The 26,703-nt window shown below is 42.5% G+C and overlaps 1 protein-coding gene across 1 annotated transcript in view; it reads left to right on the forward strand.

Annotated features, from left to right (window-relative positions):
- Positions 1 to 498: 498 nt before the first annotated feature.
- The window catches only part of LOC140510266 (anosmin-1-like), a 42,023-nt gene continuing 15,818 nt past the window's right edge, over positions 499 to 26,703 (forward strand). Inside the window, exons 1-3 of the mRNA XM_072618728.1 lie at positions 499 to 802; positions 8,376 to 8,423; positions 25,323 to 25,385. Coding sequence (XP_072474829.1) covers positions 605 to 802; positions 8,376 to 8,423; positions 25,323 to 25,385 — 309 coding nt within the window. The 5' untranslated portion in view covers positions 499 to 604. The remainder of the gene's footprint in view (positions 803 to 8,375; positions 8,424 to 25,322; positions 25,386 to 26,703) is intronic.

Here is a 26,703-nt window from a genome sequence, read left to right on the forward strand (position 1 = left end):
GACAGAGACAGAGTTGGGATCTGGCCACCGCAGCCAGCTGCCTGCCCCACTCTCACTTCCCCTCACTGGTATCTAGAAAGCCCCTCCAGGTTTCCAGCTGAGCCCCTAACTCCTCTTCCTGCTCCCCTTCTCCCCTCTCTTGTCTTTCCTCCCCCTTTCTTCCTTCTCCTCCTGTCAGAATCCCCGAGTTTGGGAGTCAGAGGGGCCCAGAGACCACCCAGCCCAAGCCGCCCCCCCACCACATAGCCACCCATTGAGATGTCATCTAGTGCCTAGGCTTACAGACCTCCACGAAAGGGAGACCTTGTCCCCTTCTCTTCTTATTCCTACCCTCTTCTCTCTTTCTATCCTTCCCTCCTATCCCTCTTTGGTTTTCCCCTCCCCCTCTCCTCTTCTCCCTCTTTCCCTCCCTCCTCCCTTCTTGTCTATCTTCTCTTCCTTCCCATCTCATCCTCCTCCTCTTTCCCCTCTTCTTCTGCTCCTCCCCCTCCTCGCTTCCTTACCCCCCCTCCTCTTCCTTTTCTTCCCCCCTTTTACCCCCAACAAAGTCACAGGCAAAGCATTTCTCCGTCTGCAGTGAGGAACAGGACGGCACTGGGGCGCGATGGTGGGAGAGCAAGGGCGCTGTATCCCAGGGTTGCTAGTCTTAGGGGTGCTGATGGCCGGGGCAGCAGAGGTGGGAGCTGCTGGTTCAGCTGCTTCCCGGGTCATCGGAGATCAGGAGCTGCTCATGGCCAGGTGCTCCTCCCGATGCCTTGCCCTGCACATCACCCAGTTAAAATTGATTTTCGGGAGCCTACAGGTAAGTGGGCTTCAGGCTGGAGTGGGTCTGTCTTCTTCAGATTGAGCTGGACATGCTCTTATCAGATTCTAGCATCCCTCCTAGTCCCCTACCTCTGACCTCAGCACCTTCTATACCCCACCCTTCTCCAGCCTATTGGATCTTCTGTCTCAGGACTTCTCCTCTCTTTCTTTCCACAAACAGCCTCTAATCTTCCTACAATTCCTCAGGAACAAATTGGTTTCCCTGCTCCTATCAGTTTTATATATATATATACACACACACATACATATATGTGTATATATATACATATATGTATGTATGTGTATGTATATGTATGTGTGTATGTATATGTATGTGTGTATGTGTATATATGTATGTATACATATGATTTATGTGTTCAGTATATATAAATATAATGTGTATAGTATGTACACGTAAATGTATATTATATGTAAATATGTGCGTGAACATATAAAACATATGATATGTACACATATTACTCTAAAAATTATGTACATTATAAAACTTCCATAAAAATGTGAATTTTTAACAGATGAAATACTATTTGATTCTAGAGTAAAGAGGGAACCCTCAGAGTCTGTTGAATAGGGGAGTGAGGTAGTCAGACCTGAACTTTAGGGAAATCACTTGGCCATCTTTGGGAGGATGGATTAAAGTGGGGAAAATCTTGAGGAAGGAGGCTCAGTTAGGAGACTGGCAATTACCTAAGGAAAAAGTGTGAAAGACTGAACTAGCATGAGTAGAAAAGGGACAAAGCAAAAGATGTAGAAATGGAAATGACCAGATTTGTCAACTGATTGGTTATGTGGGGTGGAGAAGAGTGAGGCGTTAGGGTTGCAAACCTGGGTGACTGGAAGAATGACGGTGTCTTCCTCAGCAAACGGGAGGTTTGAAAGACTCTATGGTTTAGGGGGAAAGACATCAGTAAGGAGGGTGCAAATCCCACCTCATCAATGTCTGCTTCTCTTCTGTGAATCCAGCCCATCAAAAAAAAGAAAAAGAAAAAAAAAGAACGCTTGGGACAAACTTATTTCGCTGGACTCTGTCTTTAAGTGCAGAGACTGCTGTCCAAAGAGTTCCCGCTGAAATGGAAGCAGCGACTTATACTGGAGGCAGGGGAAATGTTCCCAATGGCATCTGTTCAGCTGCTGTGGCAGGTGCATAGGTGGTATAACTGTTTGGTTCTAACTGCCCTAAGTAGCACAAAAGTGCTCAGCCTAGGGGGCAGGATAGGAAGGTGGAGCAAGAATTCTGGGTCTAGAATTAGGAAGACCTGGGTTCAAATCTGGCCTCAGACACGTACTGGGCAAGTCACTTTACCCTGTCTGCCTCAGTTTCCTCATCTGTAAAATGAGCTGGAGAAGCAATAGCAAACCACTCCAAGATCTTTGCCAAGAAAATCCCAAATGGGAATCACCACGAGTTGGGCATGACTGAAAACAACTAAAAAATAACAAACACGCACATATATGTATGTGTCTGTATGTGTGTATGTAGAGTATATGCTTACTATATCCTAGGCATTGTATTTAACCTGCACGTGGGAAATGCTTAATAAGTACTTGTTGAAGGAATGGAAGAATATTTTGTGCTACCTAGAAGTATGATCACTTGGGAATACAGAGAGAAATTAAACAATACGGGAGGGCGTATCTTGCTGTCCCTAGTAAACTGTAACCTTTTCCTTAAACTCCCACTAGCAATAAAGATAGTAACATTTTCCCCATCCCATCTCCACCTCCACCACCTCCATATGGCTCTTATTTTATTAATAATGAACAGAATTATTTGTCTCTCCTGCCTCTACAGACACCATTTTTTCTCATTTAGAACAGAAATAGTGGTCTCTTACTATTTCTTCTTTTGCTGAGTGGCTTCACCAGGCTGGAGCTCTTCACAGGAAGAGGACACCTAAAGAGAACAGGGCTGTGGGCAGGGTGTGCCAAAGGAAGAAGCCCTGAGAAGACTGATGGATAGGAGAATGGTCTGGGGCAAGCAGACAAGAGAGGGCCCAGCAAAGCCAAGGACAGGAGGGCTCAGAGTCAAATGAAAGGTGAAGAATTCTAAGGTTCTGTTTTTTTAGAACCTTTATTTTATTTTAATTTGTAATCATTTGTTTTCTCTCCCTCCAACTTTATCCCCCACCCCCCGAAAGAAAAAGAAAACACTTGTCACAAACATTCACAGTCATGCCAAACAAATGACCACATTGGCCATGACTCCAAATGTCTGTCTCATTCTGCATCTTGGATCCATCTCTTCTCTGTCAAGAGGTGTCAGGAACTTCATCTTCTGTCCCCTGGAGTCATGCTCAGTCATTGCATTGATCAAAGTCCCTGAATCTTTTCAAGTTGGTTTATTTCTACAATGCTGTTGCTACAGTCCAGATTGTCTGTCCTGAACCCTTCACTCTGTATCAGTTCATGCAAGTCTTCCCAGGATTCTCTGAAATTTTCCCTTTCATCACTCCTGTGGCCCAGTAATGTTCTTTTGCATTCCTAGACCATTCTCCAATTGATGGGCATTTCCAGCTTCCACAGCAAAAATTCCCTTCTCTGTGCTTAGCATCCTCCTTGAATTCACAGGATCTCCAACGTAGGAGGATCCTCCTGGCCCACGTAATCCATCTCATACGTGAACAAGAAACCCTGTCACAACATCCCAAACAAGCCTGATGGAAGCCTCCCTCCTCCTCAGCTGACCCCCTCCACTTTGGAACGGATCTCTCTGTCAGCAAGACTTTCTTTACATTAAGCTGAAATCCACCTCTGCAACTGCCACCCATTTATGCGCCAATTCTGCCCTTAAAAAGACACAAAATGGCTCCATGATCATGAGGAAGGGACTTTGAGACCCTTGAGTGCCCAGGCTCTGGGAGATCCTTCTGATCTGTGCTGGCCTCAGGGACAGGCCTGCAGAAACAACTTTCTGTCTGCCAACCAGGGGCCACTCAGCTAAACATATACAAAGCAAGCTATAGACAGGCTAAACAGGACATTTTTAAGAGATAGGAGACTCTAGAATTAAGATGAGTAGGTCAAAGCTTCCTGTAGTAGTGGGATTTTAGCTGGAACTTAACCAAAGCCTGGGAGGTCAGCGGTCAGAGTGGAGGAGGGGAGAGCATTCCAGGCAAGGGGGACAGCCAGAGAGAATGTCCGGAGCTGAGAGATGAAGGGGCTTATTAGTGAAATATCCAGGAGCCAGTACCACTGAATCAAAGAGTGTGTGGTAGGGAGGAAGGTGCAAAAAGACTGGAAAGGAAGAAGGAGAACAGGTTACAAAGAATTTTTGAAGGCAGAGGATTTTACATTGGATCCTAGAAGTTACCAGAAGCCACTTGGATGGAGGAGAGAAAAGTTGCTCTGGGAAAATCCCTTGAGTAACTGAGTGAAGATTAGAGTGGGGAGAGACCTAGGGCAGGTAGGTCCCCAGTGGCTATTGCAATATTCCAGGGGTGAGGTGGTGATATGAAAGGACAGAAAAGGGAATATGTGAAAGGGGGAAGGGGCACGCCTTGGCAGGCAGAAAGACAAAGTTTAAATCTTGCCTCGGACGCTTACTAGCAGTGACTAACTCTGTCATAGTTCAGTTGTTTTAGTTCAACTCTAGATGACCCTATTGGGGGTTTTCTTGGCAGAGAAACTGGAGTATTTGTCATTTCCTTCTCTAACTCATTTTACAGATGAGGAAACTGAGGTAATCAGTGTTAAGAGATATACAGCTCGTGTCTGAGGTCATATTTGAACTCCTAAAGGTGAATGTTCCTGACCAAAGGCTAACCACTCTATCCACTGAACCACCTAGCTGCCCTGAAGACAAGTCTAGGGACCCTTCAACAAGCCAGATACATTCTTTAGGGACTGAGTCAAAACAAGAAATAGCTTCCAGGAGTATAAACTCTGGGAGTTGAGAAAAGAGCCAACTCCAGAAGAGTCCAGTTCTTGAGACAGTCACCCCTCAAGTCTTACTGGAAGGGAGAGGATTTCTGTCTCCTCCCTATCTGATTTATATCTTATAGCAAAGCCACTGGCCCATTTGCTAGAAAGCCCAATGCTTTAAGACAGCTATATCTCAGGATGGCCCCTGAATATCACTGTGTGGTCCAAAGATATGCAAACAGGAATTCACACTTCCTCAGTTGCTCTCCAAGTTCTATGACCAGTCATTTTGTGGAATGGGGTGGTTTGCTTCTGTCCCTGAGGAATATGAGGACAATGCTGGTAGCACTGTCCCTCATGCACTCAGCCATCCTAAATGAAGCATTCTCCAGAGCACATATGAGCAGCCATGGGGCTGGATCTTCCCTTAATACATGGGACATTTGCATGTACTGATTCCAGAAAGGCTGAGCGAAGGCAGATAATGGGGAGCAGATGGATGGTATATGCCTTACAGAAGACAGAATTGCAGTCTCCTGCCCCAGTTACAGATTGTTGGGAGGGGAATGGGAGTGTTAGCTCAAGTCCACGTGACTTGTGTGGACAATGTTATGATTTCCAGGTTTGGAAACAAAATGAGTACTTATGGCCCTCCCACTGGGTGGATTATTGATGTATCTTTCATCTATCTATTGAGTCCATTACACACATTCTCTCATCAGCAAGGCTCACATGACCCTGTGAATATGGAGAAGGAAAGAAAGGGGGAGCCCTGGAGGTAAAGGATGTCTGACTTAGGAGAAGAGATTCAGAGGCAATCTGGTATCATTTCTTCATTTACAGATAAGGAAACTGATGTCAGGAAAGGGAAGTGACTTATACTTCTAATATCATCCATCTAAAGCTAGAAGGAATCTGAGAAGTCAGGGAATCAAACCCTCTTATTTTATAGATGAGGAGCTGAGATTGGGAGACAGACCGATCTGCCTGTGGTTACATGCTTTAGTGGGAAATAATCAATGATCCTCATTTAAATAATCAGAAGTGCCATTTCATGGCCCTGGGAAGTTTGCAAAGGTTTTTATGTGCTTGATTTTACTGGAGCTTCACATCAGACCTGTAAGGTAGAGACCGCAGATGTGATCATTCCCATTTTAAGTGAAGGAATCACAGCTCAGAAGGATTAAAGGGATTAGTCTGGGGTGACGTCTCTAGGAAGCCCCAGGAGTGGGAGGTGACCCCGGGACTTCTTCAAGCCAGGTTCAAAAGGTTCTTTCTTTGGCCCAAGGCAGCCTCTTGCACCATGACAGAAAGTGCCAGTGACTCAGCAATGAAGCATCCAGGGCTCCATGGAGCCAACCTTGTCCCCAGGATGTCAGGTGTGTTACTCTAAACTGAGTTTCCCCTTTTGAGGAGCTTCCTCAGCTGCTTGTGGGACCAGGATAGGAGGCCATGAGTGGTGTTGCCCCACGGGGCCATTTTGCTGCCAGTCCTAGGCCTATTTTGATGGGAATCAGGTACAACTTCACCATCCACAGTCTGATTCTATTTTGTGTTTGGCTTAAAAAGGGGCTGCAACAAAAAGTGTCTCTAGAACATTCTTTTCTCTGTACACCTGACCTACGGTGGGAGGTTGGATGTGAGGCTTGCCCTCTGATTAACGGCTACTCTTTACCCCAGCCTGGACTGTACAAAATCTGAGAATAGTACAGGACCAACCACAAACATCAGGAAGGTGAAGAGAATAATGATGAAAACTGGATAAAACATTTTTATAGGAATTAAAAGAGGTGTTATTAAAAAAAAAAAAAAAACCTTTCATAGGAAATGAACAATCTGGAGTCGGGAGAAACCTGAGATCAAATCACAGTTACACAACTTTGTGATAGCAGTCCAGTGACAGTGCTCCTCTGAGCCTCAGTGACCCGCCTTCCACTCCCACAAAATGTGAGTTATGATAATAAACATGGATTAGTAACTATAAGGATGATTTATACTAAGGAGGAAGCCAGCTGGCATAGAGACAGAGAAATTGTGTCAGGGGGATCCGAGTTCAAAACTTACCTAAGACACACACTAGCTGTGTGACCCTGGTCAAGTCACCTAGCCTCTCTCTCCCTCAGTTTCCTCATCTCTAAAATGGAGTTAATAATAGCACTTACCTCCCACAGTTATCAAACGAGATAATAATTATAAAGTGCTACAGAAATGCTGGTTAGGGTTCTTAGAATGATTGATAACAATGAGGATGATAATGGTTATTGATAATGACCATTTAAACTGCCATTTAGTAATGGCAATAATAGGGATGATTGGTAATAAGCATGATCAGTTTTATTGTTGAGTCATTTTTTAGTCATGTCGCAACTCTTCTTGGAGTTTTCTTGGAAAAGATACTGAAGTAGTTTGCCATTTCTTTCTCCATCTCATTTTACAGATGAAGGAACTGAGGCAAATAAGGTAAAGTGACTTGCCCAGGGTCATGCAGGTGCTAAGTGTCTGAGGCTAGATTTGAATTCAGAGAGATGAGTCTTTCTGACCACCTAGCTACCCCAATCATGAGCAATACATAATGTTAATGATATAATAATGATAACACATTCATGTAATGCCTGAAGGTTTCGCAAAGTGCTTTTCCTCACCATGCTTAGCACGTGGGTAGCACAGTGGATAGAGTACTGGACTTGGAATCAAGAAGACCTGAGTTCAAATCCAACCTCAGATACTTCCTAGCTGTGTGACCCTGGGCAAGTCAATTCACTGCTGTCTGCCTCAGTCTCCTCATCTATAAAGTGAGGATAATAATAACTAGCATTTAAGTAGTACCTACTATGTGCCAGGCACTGAGTTAAGTGCTTTATAAATATTACCTCATTTGGTTTTCACCACAACTCTGGGAAATTAATAATACAAAACATGTAGCACTGGGCTAAGTGCTTACAAATATTACCTCATTTAGTCCTTACATAAACCCTGGGAGGTAGGTGCTATTATGATCCCCATTTACAGTTGAGGTAACTGAAGCAAGCAGAGGTTAAGTGACTGGCCCAGAGTCACACAGACTAGTAAGGGTCTGAGGTGAGATTTGAACTTGGGTCTTCCTGACTCCAGTTCCAGATCTCTAACTGTGATGCCACCTAGTGCCTCATATAATAAAAAGCCCCTCCCAGGGTTGTCTTAAAGATTAAATGAGATATTTGTAGAGTGCTTTGCAAACCTTAAAGCCTTATATCAAGGCTAAATTAACAGCACTGTGAGGTGCTGTTAATCCATCTTATGGATGAGAAAACTGAGTCTCAGGGAGTGAATCACAGGAACCATAGATAGAGAGCTAAGCGGGATGTCAGAGACCTTCTGGTCCATTCCCCTTCTTTTACAGCCCAGAGAGGCTGTAACTTATCCAAAATCACATAGCTAGTGAGCATCAGACCTCAAATTCAAAGCCAGGCCTAGGTCCATTTCCCTCCCTCCTCTGCCTTCCTCATCTTCTCCATGTGCTGACTTCTGTGTGTCACCGTTGTCTTCTGCTGCGCACTTAGTCAATCCTCTTCAACATGAAGGATGGCGATGGCCAGTCCAGGAATGCAGATCATGCTCAATCCTCAAGTCTCCTGGGACATAATGCCCTCGACTCCAGCAATGAGTACCTTGGGGCTAATGCTGACTCATCTCTTGTTCTCTTTTCCATCTAGAACAATGAGATTCTGACCTGGTGCAGTAACAGCCGAAGATGTTCTCAGGTGAGCAGCTCTATGCTTCTCTGTGCACCAGCTTCACATCTCTTCTCCCACCACTGGGGTTTGGTTTCTTGCCTTCCATTGCTTTTCCCCTTCAGGGAAGTCTGGCCTTTCAGGGATCCAGAGACACAATGACCTGGGAGGGATTCTTTAGGAAATGTAACTAGCAGGGGCAAATGGGGTACAGATATTGACGAAGGGAAGGGTTTCCTCCACAGAAGGGTATGCTACCCATCAGGGGTGACTCCTGTCCCTGAACCAGGCTTCCTGGGCTCCCATTAGCCTATACCTCATGGGGTCCCATCCCTGGGAGGCTCCCCTTTCCCAGGCTTGCCTTCTTCCCTCCAAGAAGATGAGGGCTAGACTGCTCCCTTCTCCAGAGTCGGCTGCTCCTTTGCACCGTCACCTTCCACATTCACGTTACTCAACTGTTTCCTAGTTCCAGCTTAATTCTCTAAGAAGAAGAGAGTATTCTGAGATCAGGGGGCATGGGTGGTCACTCATTCTTCATCTTTCGTCTCTTGTATGTAGGTCAGGGAGAGATTGGGAAGGGTGATATCCGAAGGTCTAAAAATCTGTTTTATCTTCAGTGGACATTTTGCCCTCAACATCCTCTATTAAGTTAGAAGTATGCCCTGTGCTGGGGTAGTAGAAATCAACCAGCCAATCAAGACGCATTATTAAGCACCTCCTACTGGAGTTCTTAACCTGAGGTCCATTAACTTTTTTATGCTACATTTTGATGATTTTATCACTGGACTTCCTTATTTTGTATCTTATTTATGCATTTAAAAACATCATTCTGAGGAGGCATTCACGGCCTTCACCAGACTGATTGCCCAAGGAGACCATGATAGGGAAAAAATGCTAAGACTCTGCCCTGGTACATCTCCATGTACTTTAATCAATCTGGTTAATCATGGGATCATTAGATTTGAAACTGAAAATGACCAAAGAGATCATTTAGGCCAAGCTTCTTACCTTGGGGTCTACAGATTTATTTTTTCAATATCTTGGTAGCTTTACTTCAATAGAATTGGTTTCCTTTGTAATCCTATGTATTTTAGTTAGTGCATTTATAAATATTTCTCGGAGAAGTGGTTTTTCCAGACTGCCAGGTGCTCTGGCTCTAAGACAAGTTCCCTTTAGATCTGACAGTTCAAAGGAACAAAAGAGTACCCTAGAATTCAGGGGCCCTCGAATTTAGCCAGCTGGCCAATCAGCCATCAACAGTATTTCCCCCAAAGATGTGCCTGTGTCTTCTGTGGGGCCCACTCTGAATCCTGAGAGAATCTCATCCTCTTAAATGTGATTCATGGGTTTTAGGACCACATTGGTTTCTTCAGAATGCTGAATTGCATCTTTTTTTAACAACAAGGAATGTTCTTAATAATGAGGATTCTGTGTTCATGTCGCCGCTTTGATTAATAGCGTGGGAAGACAGCAGCCCTTCTCGGCACCCATGTGTCTTGCTGGAACATTTGCAAGAGGCAAGCACACACATCAAGGAAAGCAAAGACCCTCAAATATGTTGTTGACATTTCAAAGCTGAGAGTTTCAAGAGCCCCAGCCTTCTTATTAAATCAAGTTTGGTGTAGATCTGATTTTAACTTAAGGCAGACTCAGAGCTTCCTGGCTGGCTCTTGGAGCTGCCATCTTTCTTGGAGAAGTCTCCTTTCCCCTACCCCCCACCTATTCTCCCTGCCAAAAATACCAGAACCTTTCAAGCTGGCAAAGACTCTGGCACTCAGCTCATCCACAAAGAAGTTCAATGACCAGCCCAGTTTTAGGGGAAGCTCTCTGATCCGGGAAGCAGAAAAACTAGATTTGAGAGCTAACTCCAACACCTGTTGTGCTTCTGTTGTTTCGCTGGTGTCCAAATTTTGGGGACCACTTTGGGGGGCAAGGCAAAGATACTGGAGGGGTTTGCCATTTCCTTCTCTACTTCATTATTTAAACAACTTATTGCAAATAAAAAAAGATGGGAACTGGACAACCAAATGACAAGGGCGCTAATTATACTGTCATACTGAATTAAACTCATGGAATTTGATTGCTACACCTAGGACAGTACTAATGATGATGAGTTTGTATTTCTGTAGGGCCTCGAGGTTGGCAAAGCATTTTAAATCTGTTATCTCATATGATCCTCATAACAATCTTGTGAGCTCAGATGAGGAAACTGAGGCAGGCATCAGTTAAGTAAATTGCCCAGGATCAAAATAGAAAGAAAGAGATGGGGGCCAGATTTGAACTCAACTCTTCCTGATTCCAAGTCCAGCACTCTACCCACTACAATAGAGACTCCAAGGGGGCTTTTGCTTATGGTCTTAGAACAACCCCATGAGATGCTCCAAGACCTGGGAATACTGACTACCCTTTGGAGACCCAATTTGGAACCAGGAGTGAGTAGATGCTCCATCCATATAGAAGGCTATAGAAAATGAATATACATTTTGGAAGGGAGTACACCAGCTGAACATAAGAAACCTTATGAGGCAAAATTGAGGAGCAAAAACCCAGGTAAGGGTGATAGTGACAAAAAGGCCTGGAGACAGAAGGCTGAGTGTTCTGAGTGTGAATCATCAAGTAAGTCAGTATAGCTGGAGGAAAGACAGGAAATGTGTGAGACTGGGACCCAGGAGGTCATAGGGAGCCATTGGGGTTTATTGAATAAGGGTGGCCAGATCAATACCACTTTGGCTACTCTGTAGTGGACAGACAGGAGAGGAGAAAGACTTGAGGCAGAAAGACTCATGTAGAGCGTATTAGGTCCTGGTGAAAGATGATGAAGGTGTGAATTGGGGTGGTGGCCATGTGAGCAAGAGAAGGGGACAGATAGGAGAGATATCTGGGAGCAGAAATGGCAAGACCTGGTAACTGATAATATTTAGGGGGAAGGGAGGGCTAAGGATGATACTGAAGTTTGGAGTTTGGTGACTGGGAGAATGGCTTTGCCCTGGATGACTTTGGGAGGAAAGATGAAAGTTTGGTTGTGGACACATTGAGCTTGAGATGCCTATGGGATGTTCAGTTCAAGATGCTGAAAAGACTTCATGATGTGGGACTGGAGCTCAAGAAAGAGACCTGGGAGTTATCTGCCTGGAGGTAATAGCTACTCATGGGAGAGCCTGAAGTTACCTGATGAGAGTGCAGAGAGAGAAGAGAAGAGGATCCAGGCAAAGCCCGAGTTCAAATGTTCCTGCAGCCCTGCACGTGGATTGCTCTCATCAGCGGTCACAAAGTCCCTCATCTGCAAATGCTGGTGTGAGTGAGAAGGAGCTGTGTCATGAGTTACCTTCAAAGAACAGCTCTTTAGACACAAGGGTTAGACACTGATGACTTCATTGTTATCTGCTGCATTAGACTGCTAGTCCCTTGCAATCAGGGACAGTTTTTTGCCTTTCTTTGTATCTCCAGCACTCAGTACAATCAATACTTTAAAGTGTGACACGTAGTCAACATTTTAAAAATGCTCATTGACTGACTGGATGAGAAAACGAGCTCAGGGAGGACAAATCACTTTCCTCTCCTCACACAGTGACTAGTAAATGTTGGGGACCTAGGTGGTGAAATGGAAAGAGTACTGGCATGGTCTATGACTTCAAATCTGGCCTCAGACAGTTATTAGCGGGATGACCTTGGGCAAGTCACTTCATCTTGTTTGCCTCAGTTTTCCCATCCATAAAATGAGCTGGAGAAGGAAATGCAAACCACTTCCATATCTTTGTCAAGAAAACCCCAAATGAGGTCGCAAAGAGTCAAACAAGACTGAATAACAAATCTTTTTTCTTATTAAGTTTCTACTTGTTTATTATAAATTCAGATCTTAGCTCTGATGCTTGAATGGGCTGACTGTGTAGGTGTAAGAAGTTTTTTTTTAATAATCGGTTAAACTGTAGTCATTTTCCTTCTTTGTGATGGTATTTTGTACTCACCAGTCCAAGAACCCATGCTATTACTGCTATTCAAGTGTTCATGTTCTAAAGGTGTAAGGTTTCTTATTATCTATAAGCCTTTGGGTTTGCTTATTTCTTTCTCCTGAACCTTCTTTCCCATATATTTTTCCCCATCCTCACTTTTTCCTTTCTTTCCATTGAAGTCACCAAGCATCAGAGTGAATACTGATTTGATTTGTAGAAGCTCATAAATTACTTCATAGAATTTGGCTACCACTTTGAAACAGGTAATGTAAGTCCATCAGCTGCAGTCCAACTCCCTCATTCTAACTCTCTAACCCTAATTCCAAGGACTCACCCATAGCCACACATAACAACTTAGATTTACAGCAAGAAGGGACTTCAGGGTTCAAGCAGCCCAACACCCTCATTTTACAGAAGAAGCAACTGAGGCACAGGGTGGTAAAGGGACTTGTCCATGGCCACACAAGCAATAAGCATCAGTCAGGAGACTTGGGTTCTCATCTCATTTCTACAAGTTCCATAACTTCCCCAGTCCCAAGCTTCATCCCCTGTCAAATGAATTCGACTACATGGACAGTCCCTTCCATCTCTGTCCCGCTGTGGTTCTGTGGTTCCTTTGAGGAGGAGTATGTTTGAAAGAGAAGAGACAAGACGGGGATGGGGATTTTCCATTGGACTCACTCATCAAGGCTGATTTCCTTTGCATTAGAAAATTGGAGCGTACTTTCTGCCTTTCGGAAAAGAAGGCAAATATAAATCCAGTCCCAGCTTTTGAGAAACGGGAAGGCTGCCTCTCCCCAGATCAGTGAGGAAACTGCTGATGGTTGGGAAGCCTCTTTCACAACTGGAGACCACCAGGAATGGAGAAGAAACCCCAGAGCTTTGCTCTCTCATCCTTAATACATATAAAGTTCCAGGACTTAAAGTCCATAAAGTTGGACTGGAATAAGACTTTGAAAGGAAAACTTCTGAACCTCTCTGTTCTACACTGCTCTGTCTGACTCTCATGGTGGAATGCCTTACGGATAATACAGAAAATATGTGAACCTCCATATCATTAACATTTTGTTGAAAATGGGAATTGGAAGGTTCTGGAAATAACAAGTACCAATCATATCACAAATGAAACTGACAATGATCCTCGTTATTTCAGAGAAAATGTCATTTTAGACAAAGAGCCAGTCTGATACCCCTGGGAGACTGCCTTATTATCCATAGGACCAGGAAAATGAATATATTTTCTAAATTAGCTAATAAGGAAGTTAGAATGTAGAGCTGGGAAGTAGGAGTGAAGATTAGGAAAATAGAGAAGTCAACTCTAGTGGTGCCAATCCATCAAGAAACTGAAAACTGGGCCGGGGGGGAGGGTCAGGTGCTCGAGCAGCCCCAGTCAAACCATGTCCCACTGGCTCACACAGCAATAAACACATTCACTTAGAAATAGAAACCTCCCCCCTCCCCACCTAAAAAGCCTAAAGTTCCATTTTTAAAGCTCTGCCTGTGAAGAGGTTCATCCAACTGCACAAATTACTCATTAGAGCTTATCATGCCCCCAGGAGGCCTCTAGGCACCAAGCAGGAAAGGAAACTCCCCAGCCAATGAAATTCTGCACAGCCAACCATCCAAAGACTTCCATTTACATTCTCTGGAGGCAGCCACAGTATATACCAGCAAGATACAAACATTCTTGAGTGACCATAATTTTATGTGGAATGAAGAAACAGAGTCAGCCTGAAGGAATGATTTAAAACACAGTCAGCTATGAGAAGGATGTTGTGAAGAAAACAAGCCCCCCTTCCCTCAGGGACCCAGTCACCAGAGATCACACTCGAAGCTCTTCTCTCTTGCTCTCAGATCATGGCTGCCCCATTGGCTTTGTCTTTTCTCCTAGAAACAATAAGGCACCATTGAAGGCTTATGAGGAGGGCAGTGACCTGGTCAAACTTGTACAAAAGGAAGATTGTTTTTGGCATCTGAGTAAAGGATAGATTGGGAAGGAAGGGAGAGGCAGGGAGCCCACTTAGAAGGCTATCACAATAATCCAGGTAAAAAGTGGTGAGGATCTGAGTTATGGTCATGGCCATGGGAGCAGAGAGAAGAGGTCTATCCTTCAACAGAGTTCACACCCATTACAATGCATCATGTGCAGCCGCTGTTCCTGTGAACATCCTGGCCACATCTTTCAGAACTGGGAGCTATTCTGTCATATGTAACCTCTTCACTGATGTCATCTCTCCCCCATTTACGAATGCCTGGCACATGGTATTCAGTCATGGGAGCCAGCCTCCCTCATATGTTCAGGCAAAGTAATATCCATTCTGCTCCCTTTACATGACAGCTTCTCTCACCTCCATTCTTTTGCACAATCTGTCCCCCCTGCCTGGACTGCTCTCTCTCCTTACCTTTGCATCTTGGAAACTAGCTGCTGCCAAAGCTCCATTCAGATGCTGCCTTTTTCTACAAGGCCTTTTCTGATCCCCAAATTACTTTATTAACTTAGCTTTATATGAGTTGTATCCTGCAGCAGAATGGAAGCTTCTTCAGGGCAGGGACTATTTCCTTTTCTTCTTTGAATCTCTAGTGTTTGATGCCATGCCTAGAATAATGGTCACTTAATAAACGCTTGTTGAATTAAATTGAACTGAAAAATCAACACAGGTTTCCCTTGTAGGAAGCAAAGGTGGAAAGACGGGTAGCATACTGCCCTTCCTATGATGGCAAATCATGGGGCTTGCCTTCAGCTCAGCCACACCCTCCTTAGACCCCTATTCTCTCCCATTCCACAGCCTCTATTTCTGGTGCAAGTTCCCACCCTCCCTTTTCAGCACCCTTTGAACAGTTACAACCTAGAGGAACCAGCAACAGTAGCTTCACAGGAAGCCATCCCCCCACCTAACCCTGCCCACCAACACACCCATGCCCTTGTTCACCAGCTTCCTTTGGAGGGCAAGCTGTGGCTCAGAGGAGGAAACCCACCTCCTCCTTTTCATTTTAGGCAAAACAGAGGCAATCCCACAGGATAAACTGACATGGCCAGCTAGGCTGGCTTGCTATATGCATAAGAGATCTCCTGATAAAGTCTTACTCCCAATACCCACCCCCAACCAAACTTGCTTATTGTTATCAAGGGCACCACAGGCCTTCCAGTCATAACCTCAGTGTCATCTCGAGTTCTTCACTCTCTCATCTCACAAATTGAATCAGTTGCCAAATGTCTTTGCTGTCTCCACAACATCTCTTGTGTGTGTCCTCTCCTCTCTACTCATATGGTCACCACCTTGGTCAGGCCCTCATCATATCTTATCTGTTCTATTACAATAGCCAGCTAACTGCCCTCCTTACCTCAATCCCCTCCTCCACAGCTACCAAAGTGACTTTCCTAAAGTTCAAGGCTGACCATGTCACTCCCCTATGACAGAAAAAGAGAAAGACAGACAGACAGAGAGGAAGGATTAATACATGGATAGATACGTAAATCATAGATACGTAGATAATCATACACAGATGATATAACATGCATGCATACATGAGAGGTATATAATACATAGATGACACATAAGTCACAAATACATAGACACACGAATAGATAGATGATAGCTACATAGATATTATATAGATAGATAATAGGTACATATACACATGAGAGATAGATGACAAATATAAAGGTAGATACATGGATACATAGAAAGATACCTGGATGGATGATAGATGGTTCATAGAGAGATAGATGATAGATACATAGATATTACATAGGAAATATATAGATACATGGACACACAGATACATAGATGCTACATAGATGACAAATACATTTACACATACATCGATGGCAGATGGATACATAGATACATAAAAAGGCAGAGAGAGTATTTATTAAGCAATTACTGTATGCCCAGCACTGTGCCGTGCTAGAAATACAAATATAAGAAAAAATAAAGGATTCCAGAGACTTTCTGGACTCCAACTCCACAGGCCTCAGTGGCAATTTCACTGTGGACCTTTGCTTTGCTCAGCACCTAGGGACTCCTCCTCCTGCAGCATCCCTCCACCCTGCCAGTCCTCTCCTCTCTTGGGTGAGGTTCTCCTGATTCCTACCTTTTGAGGAGGAGTCTAAGCCCACCAACCTTCTTTCTCCACCCCACTACATTTCAGACTTTCTGAACTTCTACACCAGCCCCCACACAGGGAAGTTTCCTGCCTGATTTTTAGCTCCATTTTGAGTGCTGTCTTCCTGCATTAGGATATGGCCCTCTCTGTCTCACTGGCTTGGATTTGTCCCCTCAATGCTTAGCTCAAGGCCTGGCACATGGCAAGTGCATAATAAATACCTGTTACCTATCTGTCTGCCGGTCCCCACAATCAAGGCAACACTAAAAGAGAATAGAAAAGCGAGGAGGGGACCAGGTAAGGGAAGGGATAGAAGTCTGGCCAATCAAGGGTTGAGTCAGGTTAGATGTGAGTGTGGTTGACCTGGCTACACCCTCAATGGCAGCTCTGGGCAGGGGCTCACTCTTCAGAGGAGGGGCAACAGGGCCAGAGGCATCTCCAGCCTTAGCCTGCAGCTGGAGTACAGCTAGATGAGCCCAGTGAGTCAAGAGAAGATAAGCCAACTAATAATAAGCAGCTCAGTCAATTCCAGTGTCTCCCTAGTGATTCTGGGATCAAAGGTGATCTTATCTTCATCTTATCCTTTTTCATTTCTATTTTTGTATTAAGGTTTATGATACTGGCATTGATCTAGTGCAGAGATGGTGAACCTGTGGCCTCAAGGCCAACATCTGAGGATTTAGAGGGCCACATGTGGCCTTGAAGTTCTTCACTCTTGATCTGGTGCTTTCAATATGTACATAATTATTAGTATATATTAGTACAGTACCCCATGGATGTTATTTATAGATAAGTAAACACATACACATTGGGAGTGAGTGTTCCAAAGCTGCTTACTACTAGGGATGCAAGATCAAAAAAGTGTGAGGACCACTGACGTAAGCTCCCAGATTCCGGAATGCATGGTAAAAGATTATGGCCAACCCTTTGGTAGTGAGACAGGGTCAGAAAGATGGAGGAAGGGAAGCCAAAGGCCAGAAGAATCCATGGACTGGATCATTGCATGAATCATGAGAGTGAATAGGAGTAGATGAGATCCCCACCCTTCCCAGAATGTGGGCTTGAGAACCACATTGAAGTAGATCAGAATGTGGGAGCTAAGTAGAAAGGGAGGTCTCTTTCATCACAACAGAGCATCTTGTGCCCACATGTTCAGGAAACTGAACTATACTTCCCTGCCTCTCCTCTCCCTCCCTATAGGTTCTTCCTTTTGTCCCCAAATATGAACATAAAATCCCCTTCTATCTTTGGGAGATGGAAATAAGTGAGTTTCTGTTGTGTACCATTGATGGGACGTGTCAAGGAAGTCTTGGATAGTAGCATTTCATTCCTGTCCTGATGGGGACTGCAGCATGATCCCCTATTCCCAACCTCAGATCTCATTTCTAGCTTTGTGTGCACTTTTCAAATAAAGTCTTCCTGCAATTCCTGTAGCAGAAATGCGAACCATTCTAGATGGTTTGGGCCTTTGTTATTGTTTTGTTTTCATAGAGAAATTTAGGGAGTCAGGATTAATCTACACCATCTAATTATGTCTTTCAAAACCAAGGGAGAGCATGAGAGAAACTAAAAAAAATTGTAAACCACTTCCTCAGCCAAATACCAGTGGGACCAGCCTTACAACTTCTCATCCCATTGCCATGTGATGGGCAGGAAATGTGGCAGGATTCAGCTGCCTCTCTAGCAAGGGGCTACAAGTGGAATGTAGCCTGGTGTGTAGTAGATAAGAGCACTGGACTTGAAGTCAAGAAGACGTGGGTTCAAATCCTGACCCAGACATTCGTTAGCTCTATGACCCTGGGGAAGTCACTTAGCCTCTCTAGGACTCAGTTTCCCTATTTGTAAAATGAGAGGGTTGGACTCCATGACCTCTGAAATTCCTTCTTGTGCTTAGTCTATGACTTTATGGGTGTTCTGAGTCAGTCTACACAACAGTGACAGATATTTTCAAAAGTGTGTTAGTCCACTTTCTTGCCTTGATCATGGCATTGTGGATAGAGTCAGGAGACCTGGATCAAATCATGCTGTATCACTAGCAATGTGATCCTAGGCTAACCACAAAGCCTCTCTAAGTTTTCCTTTCTCCTCTGCAAAGTTAAGGACAGTAACAGCCGTCGCCCTTCTTTGTAAGATCATGATGAAAAACACACTAAATACTAAATTACCACAGAAAATGTGAAGATGTTGTCATGGTAAAATAACAGTAGTAAGAACACTGCAGTCAATACTTCCAGTTGGAACAGTATTGAGAACCCTGGGCTTGGAACAAGGAAGACCTGAGTTTGGATTCTGGATCACTCTAGGCAAGTCACTTAATCCTCTGTGCCTCAGTGGTAGAAGAAGCATCTCCCTCCCAGGGCTGATGAGAGGATCCAATGAGATGAGACAGGGAGAAGGCTCTTGATGTGCTATGGAAATGTTAGTTATGATGACTATTATTCTTTGATTATTGGTATTATTATATGTTTGATTTATATTATATATTATAATTCGATTATTGAAAACATTTCAATTAAGAAAGTCAGTCCTCTGAATATTAGTCTCCAGTGTTACATAGCTGTGGATGCCAAAGAGGGAGGAGAGGGGAAAAGAAGATTCTTTGTCCAACATACAAAAGCAATAAGGAAATGAAAAAAAAAAATGAAAATAAAATAAATAAATAAATGAAAATACGATCCATAAAATAGCAACTAAAGAGTTAAGGCTTACAGTTTGCTAGGAAAGGGGGATAATGTGAAACATTCTACTCATCTGCTTTTAAAATTAAGAACAAAGCACATAAAACTCTATGCAATAACTTCTAACATTAATGAAACCATTTGGAGGCCCACATGAGCTTTGGTCTTACACACTCTTTCTCTAAGGGGCCTCTCTGATCTGGACCCACACATGTTCTCCAACTGGGTTCAGTCCTTGGGGAACCTGGCCTCTTACAGAACCTCTAACAGACTTCCTTTTCTCTAACTCTTCAGTTCATTAAACTTCTAAGTCAGAGATGACTTAGTTATAGCTTAGGTTTGGAGTCACATCCAGTGGTTTCCCCCAAAGCTGGGAATAAAAGGATATCCACTGAATGATAGGAATCAAATATGGGACAGCTATTTGTTTCCTACACACAAAACATGTAAACAGAACATAAAAGACATTCACAAAAGTGCCTTGACAGAGAGATAAGCTAAACAAGCAGTAGTGCTAACTTCTGTTTTACCTAGCTAGAAGGTTGCTACTAAAGACCAGCCAAAGGTAAAGCAATTTCTGGGATTCCCTATTAGACATTTCATATTTTCCCCTGGCTCTGCACCATGCAAATAACTCCTAGCACATGTCCTTTGGTAAAGTGGCCCAAGCTTGGGCCAATCCTCGTGGTAGTAGGTATCTTCTCCCAGAAAACTGAAGCACTTACCAGGGACTCCTACTTTGGCACCATTCAGCTCTAACATAAGGACTCACAGGTTACCTCCAAGCCTAGACATCCTCTGGGGAGAGACACAGTTTCCTATTTTCTTTATTTTTCTTTGGCAAATTTTTATTTATTTATTTTAAATTTAAATAGAAAATGAGAAAAGAAAAAGAAATCGCCGTGTAAACAGCAAAACATAAGTGAAGATGGAATATAAAACAATAAATTTTCATTTCCAGAAAGCCTACCTAATAAATACTATCCATTGTTTTCAAAGCTGTCCTTTTCTTTGCTTTTCTTTGTTTCCTTGTAGATTTTCTTTTGTTCTCTGCTGTGCACTTTTTACTTTATTTTTTCCCCTCTTTTCCCCTCACCCCTGCCTGAAAGAAGGCTACAATTAATGAGACAGAGACAGAGACAGAGAGAGATACACACATATCTATATACATATATGTGTGTATATACAGACACATTTTCAAATGCATGTATATCTATAAATATACACATTTTTATGTAAGACTGTACTATGTTTATTTCCACTTGTCATTTGTTTTCTCTGAAGACAGATAGCATCTTTCTTCATAAGTCCAGGTCTTTCCAAAGCAACCAGCTCATCATTTCCTACAGCAAAGCAATATTCCAACCTAATCATATCTTATCTGAGAGATTGTCTGTGAAAGTTTTCCCCACTTTTCTGTATTTCTTCTATTCTTGGCTGCATACGTTTTATTTATACAAGAATTTTTCATTTAAAGTAGTCAAAATTCTCCATTTTATACTTCAACGATGCTCCCACCTTTTCATGTATTGAAGGCTACTACTGAATCTGCTTCCTTTACATCTTTTTTTCCCGATTTCCTTGAAATTTTTGACATTTTGTTCTTCCAAGTGAACTTCATTATTATTTTTTCTAACTCAGAAAGATAATTTTGTAGTAATAGGATTGAGATGATGTTAAATAAATAGATTAGTTAGGTAAAACTGTAATTTTTAATATTGGCTTTACATACCCATGAACAATAAATATTACTTTAATTATTTAGATCTGATTTTATTTGCTTAAAAAGTGTTTTGTGTTTTTGTTCATATAGTACCTATGTCTGTTTTAGCAGGTAAACTCTCGGGGATTTTATAGTCTAGATATTTTAAATGGTTTAAAACAATACTGAATAATATTGCTGATGCATAGTAGTTTCCCTATTTTTCTCTTTTGATTAAATCAACTTTAACTTTGTCTGAGATCATGATTACTACCCCCTGCTTTTTATACATAATAAACTCTACTCCTGACCTTTATTTTATCTTTATGTGCATCTCTCATTTTTATAACATTTTCTGAAAGCAACATATTGTTGATTTCAAATTTTTATTCTGCTTAAATTCATCCCATTCACATTCTAAGCAATAATTACTTATTGTGTATTTTCCTCCTTCCTATTTTTCCTCACTATCCTTCTCACCCTGCTTCTATCCGCCCCGCCACTCCTCTGCTTTACTTCTACCCAATATTTTGCCCACCTAATCCTTAATCTACCCATCTCTCCAATAGTCCCTCCCTTATCCTCTCTCCTCCACCTTATCCCTTTGTCCTCTTATTTCTTTCTGAATTTAGAAGACTTTTATATCCTTCTAGATATGTATGTTGTTCCCTTTAACCCATTCCTGAGGAGAGAATGGTTCTAGCACCACCTGCCCACCCCGCAACTAGCTTCTTCTGTATCATTTTTTTCCTTTTGTGCCTCATTTGTAGGAGATAATTACTCCTTTTTATCTTGCCCTTCACAGTTGTTTTTTTAGAATCACCTCTTCATGCTCAGCTGAGCCCAAGTCTTTCTTTCAAACTACCCCAATAATGATGACAGTCATAAAAGCTCTGATAATATTTTCATGTATAAGAAGCAAAGAATTTGATCTTATTTAGTCCCTTGTAACTAGTCTTTAATATTCACTTTATATTTTTCCTGAATGTTACATGTTGGATTTTCCATTAACTTCTGCTGGGTTTGTCACAAATACCTGAAAGCCTTTCAATTCATTAAATATCCATTTCTTTTTCATTTAGGATTATACTTAACTTTGCTGGGTAAGTTACCCTTGGTCATAATCCCAGTTTTTTTGTTCTGTGAAATATAGTATTCCAAGACTTATGTCCTTCAATGTAACAGCTGCTAGATCTTGGGTAATCCTCATTGGAGTTCCATGATATTTAAATTACTTTTTCCCCTTTTTTTCTCCTTAACCTTTGAGACCTGGCTATGATATTCCTGTAAGTTCTACTCCTGAGATCTCTTTCAGGTGGTGATCAGTGGATTTTTTTTTCCATTTTTGCTTTGCTTTCTTGTTCTAGAACTTCAGAACAATTTTCCTTGATAATTTCTTATAATATTGTATCAAGTTTTTTTCTTATTATAATTTTCAGGTACTTTGACTATTGTTATAGTATTCTCCTTGACCTGTTCTCCAGATCAGGTACTTTTCTGGTATTTCACATTTTCTTCTATCTTTTCATACTTCTGATTTTATTTTTGGTGTTATTTCTTGATGTCTTAGAATGTCATTAACGTCCCTTTGCCCAATTCCAGCTTTCAAGGAATTGTTTTCTTCTTTAAGTTTTTGATTCTCTATTTCAAGTTGGTTGATTTTCTTTTCATAATTTTCTTTGTTCTTTTTTTCTAATTTTTCTTTGGTCTTTCCCCCTTCTTTTTTTTAATCTTTAAAGTCCTTTTTAAGTTCTTCCAAGAACTCTGTGCTTGGGACCATTCGACATTTTTCATTAAAAAGGAAGTGGCTTTTTTAGCTCCATTATCTTCCTCTGACTATGAACCCAGATCTTTATCCCCATAGTAGCTGTCTATGGTTGGATTTTTTTCTCCTTTCCTCTCTCATTTTTATTTATTTTTTGTTTAATTTTGTTTTGGGACATGTCTGGTCAGCCCAATGGTGCTTGGTGTCCCTCAACAGTGGAAAGTCCTTCAATCTTCTCCTACTCAACTGTCAGACCCCCACACTGTCCATGAGATGAAAGTTCCTAAGGCTAAGGCTACTTCCCACCCCAGCTGCCCCCTAGGGCTTGTTGTTTATTGATTCTGAAGAGTTGGCTTGGAGGCATTTGTACTTTATTCAGGCCAAATCTCTGCTCCTTCTTCTAACATATACTGGGCAAATCACTTAAGCTCTCAAAACTCTAAGCAACCAAGACTCTAAGTTTCAGAGAAGGAAGTAATCTGCATTAGTAGGGGGAGATTTTCTATCTAGGAATTCCCTGTACTAAGGAAGTCTCATATCCAGTCCTTCTTTTATCCTAATGTATTTTTTTCCATGCCAGATATTGTATACTTAAGAGAATGGAGCTGAAGTCTGTCCCTTTGATGAGCTTTATCATTCTGACATCAACTCTACAAAACTCTGAATAAATGGGTACTGGAGTAATTAAAGAGGCCTCAGTTGATGAAAGACTTTTATCCTTTTTTGGAGATAGTGGGGTGTTTAGGAAGATTCTTCCTCACACCTGCTTAGCTGAAATCTACTTATTGGCAACATCTTCCCATCACTTATAGCTCTTCCTTCAGGGCACATACAGGCTCAATATAATTTGCCATTCACATGCCAACCCTTCGTAGTGTGGGAGAGAGGGATCTGTCCACCATCCCATTACACCAACCTACATATTCTCTTGTTTGCTCTACCCTGGTATGTTGTTCTTAGACCCAGAAAGAGCTAGGGGTAACAAATAGAAGTCACTGACAAATGGATTTTAAGTTTTGACATCATAAAACCACTTTCTAACCTCTCATCATCACACAGGAAACATCTAGTGATTGGCTTAGAAAATCAATTGTGCCCCTTAGGCCTAAATAAAAAAAAAAAATTAACCATCTAGTTGTTGGATAATTCATCCATTTGAATCAGAAGTGGAAGAAAAAGAATCCAAACTGTGGAAGGAAATTACCCTTAGAGGAAGGAGATTTCTCTCTCCTCCTTCCTCACATTGGCCATGTCATTGTGAAGCAAAGGTACTGGACCATTAGGAGACACTGTATCCAGCAGGTAGTAGAAACCCTTTCTAGGCAGACATGGACACAGAGAAGTAGTTACTCAATGTAGGGAGCACTGCCAGAAATGGGACCTCTGACAGTAGAGAAAGGAGCCATTTGTGGACTCAAGAGAGAGCCATCCCTGGCAATCAAGAGTTGAGTTGTGGAGAGGAACAGACCATGGGAACCCAACTAAGTAATCCACACAGCAGAGAGAACCCTACAAAAAGACAAAGGATTGTCAGGCCCTACACTACCAGAAATTGTGAGTTTGCTTTTGCTACACACGACATACGTATACTTCACTACTATTGTGCTCTGAGTTTGAGTCTACCCTTCCTTTAGAGCTGTGTGTATTTGTGGAAAAGTGCTCCCCAGGTTCATGGGGAGAATGTTTTGTAACCACTGCTTCTACTAGTCCATCTCAGCGAATGCCTTTGTTGAGAACTGCATCCGCTAGCTGATTGTTCATGGAAAGCATGCTAGTGGGGGTTCATGAGCTCTCATTTGAGGAGTAGAGACCCACAGGTTTACCTCTAAAGCATGAAGTAGCAGTCAGCCCTCTGAGGACCCAACCCAAGCACATAATTTGGAGGAATAGTACATATATGTATAAGGTATACATGAGATAAGGTAGCATAGGATAGTATGCTAGAACAGGAGTCAGGATGACCTGGGCTCAAATATCAAGATACTTACTAGATGGACAAGTCATTTAATTTCTGAGTTTCCATTTCCTCATCTACAAAATTTGGGTGAAAATAACCATAGCATTTGCTTCAGTTTGGCAGTTATTGGTTTTTGGGTTTTTTTTCTGGTGAGGATCACATGGAATGAAGAATATAAAAGCACTTTGCAAGACCTATATAAATGAAAATCATTACTATTGTGTATGACTGTGTGTAAGGGACAGAAATGACCACAGAGAGAAAGACAGAGATGGAGCCAGAGATGGAGTCCATTTGTGCATATATACAATTCTGGGAAAGAATATAATTGTCCACTTTCAAACCCTGCCTAAACATCCCTTTCAGCTACACCTACAGAGCTGTTGAATATCTGCTTTTTCTCTATCTCTATCTCTGTGTGTGTGTCTTTCTCTCTCTCTCTCTCTCTCTCTCTCTCTCTCTCTCTCTCTCTCTCTCTCTCTCTCTCTCACACACACACACACACACACACACACACACACACACACACACACACACAAGCACTCGCTGTGGTTGCCCCTGCAGCACAATTCCTCCTCTGAGTTGTGGCACTGTCCAGACTGCATCCTACCAGGTTCCCCATGTATGTTGGATTTGAGCAATGGCCTACAGACCAAAGGGATAGTCAGGCCCCAGACTGAAGTCCAGGGACAGAGGTAGATTGGAGGGATAGGAAGAGGAAGGGGGAAGGATGGGCTGTTGATGATAATACTTCCATTTGACTTTTGCAGTGTTTGAAGCCATGCAGAGCCCTGATGGATACCCTGAAAGATCAGTGCTGGGAGCTTTGTGCGGTAATTCTATCTTTTCTCCTTGACACTGCCCTCTGGACCAAGAGTGTCCCTGTACTTGGAAGCTCCAGCTGCTGGGGAGTACCAGCACCAGTTTTTTTTTCTTATTTATGCCTGAAATAAGTCTGTGTCCTCTTTGTCTGTGTTCACTCTCTACAATGACAAGGTCAATGGTGGGGGGGGGGGGGGGGCGGGGAGACAGGGAGAGGGAAGGTTGTGCAGTGCTGCAGAGAAAAAGGAGAGAGGAGATCCTCAGAAAGACTGAGAGAAATTGACATTGGAGAAGAGAGGGAGAGATAGACAGACAGACAAAGAGGTGGGGGGAAGAGACAGACACTGAGATTTCTCCCCAAAATACATTCCACAACTGGAAACTTGACTGGAAAGCACCAAAGTTCTACTTTTCACCAGTAGACGTGTTCAGCACTTAGCTGAGCTCACCATTGGACAAATAAAATTCTCAGACAAAGGTTCAGATATGTGTCCATGTCAGACAATCACAAAATGTCTCCTCGATTCTGCCATTTGCTTTCATTCAATGGGTCAAGTCTTATAATCTTAATTTGAAGTAAGATGCATTTGTGCCTAAATTTACACTTTTGGTTAATGAATTGAATCAATAGAAATATCTTGATGTTTTGTGATTATTTAAGAGTGGCAGGAGGAGAAGGGAGAGGACTCTTATCATGGAAAATTTATTTCAGGCTCAGTCAAAACTGGGGCTAGGTAGGTCACTGACCTAAGGTAAGGGGGAATTTGGGAGAGAATTTTTTTTTAATGTCTCACACTTCAGTTTTCTAATCATGGATGAACATGCCAAATATGTGCACAGATTTCTTCTGAGCCCTCAACTACTTAAGTAAAAATAATTTAAAATCTCCTAGACACTAATAAAGAGACTAAGTACTAGAAATGGGGAGTCACATTGAGCCACAGACTTAAAAGAAAAACCTTATCGTAGTCTTAGGTTTACGGCTTCTCTTTCCAGATCTGTCACCTTAGATCAAGAAATGAAAAATTTTTAAATCCTACCAGTAGAGTTAAGTCAACAATCATTTATTAAGCACCAAATGCATGCCAGGAACTGTGTTATGCTCAGTGAAACCCTCTCCTCTTCCAAGAGAGAGGTGGAGGGATTCCTCTTTTAGCCTCTCCATGCCCTTATTCCCTTCAGACTTAGATTACACTGATTTATGGGAAAGTCTTTTTCTGAGCTAGATGATCAGCCCCTGGAGGACAAGGCCTGTTAAATCAGTCCTTCTATTCCCCAATGGCACCAAGCACAGGGCCTCCCACTCATTCTATCCAGTACTAGAATCCT

The sequence above is a fragment of the Notamacropus eugenii genome, chromosome 6 (genome assembly GCF_028372415.1).
Source record: "Notamacropus eugenii isolate mMacEug1 chromosome 6, mMacEug1.pri_v2, whole genome shotgun sequence".
Classification (NCBI taxonomy): Eukaryota; Metazoa; Chordata; class Mammalia; order Diprotodontia; family Macropodidae; genus Notamacropus; species Notamacropus eugenii.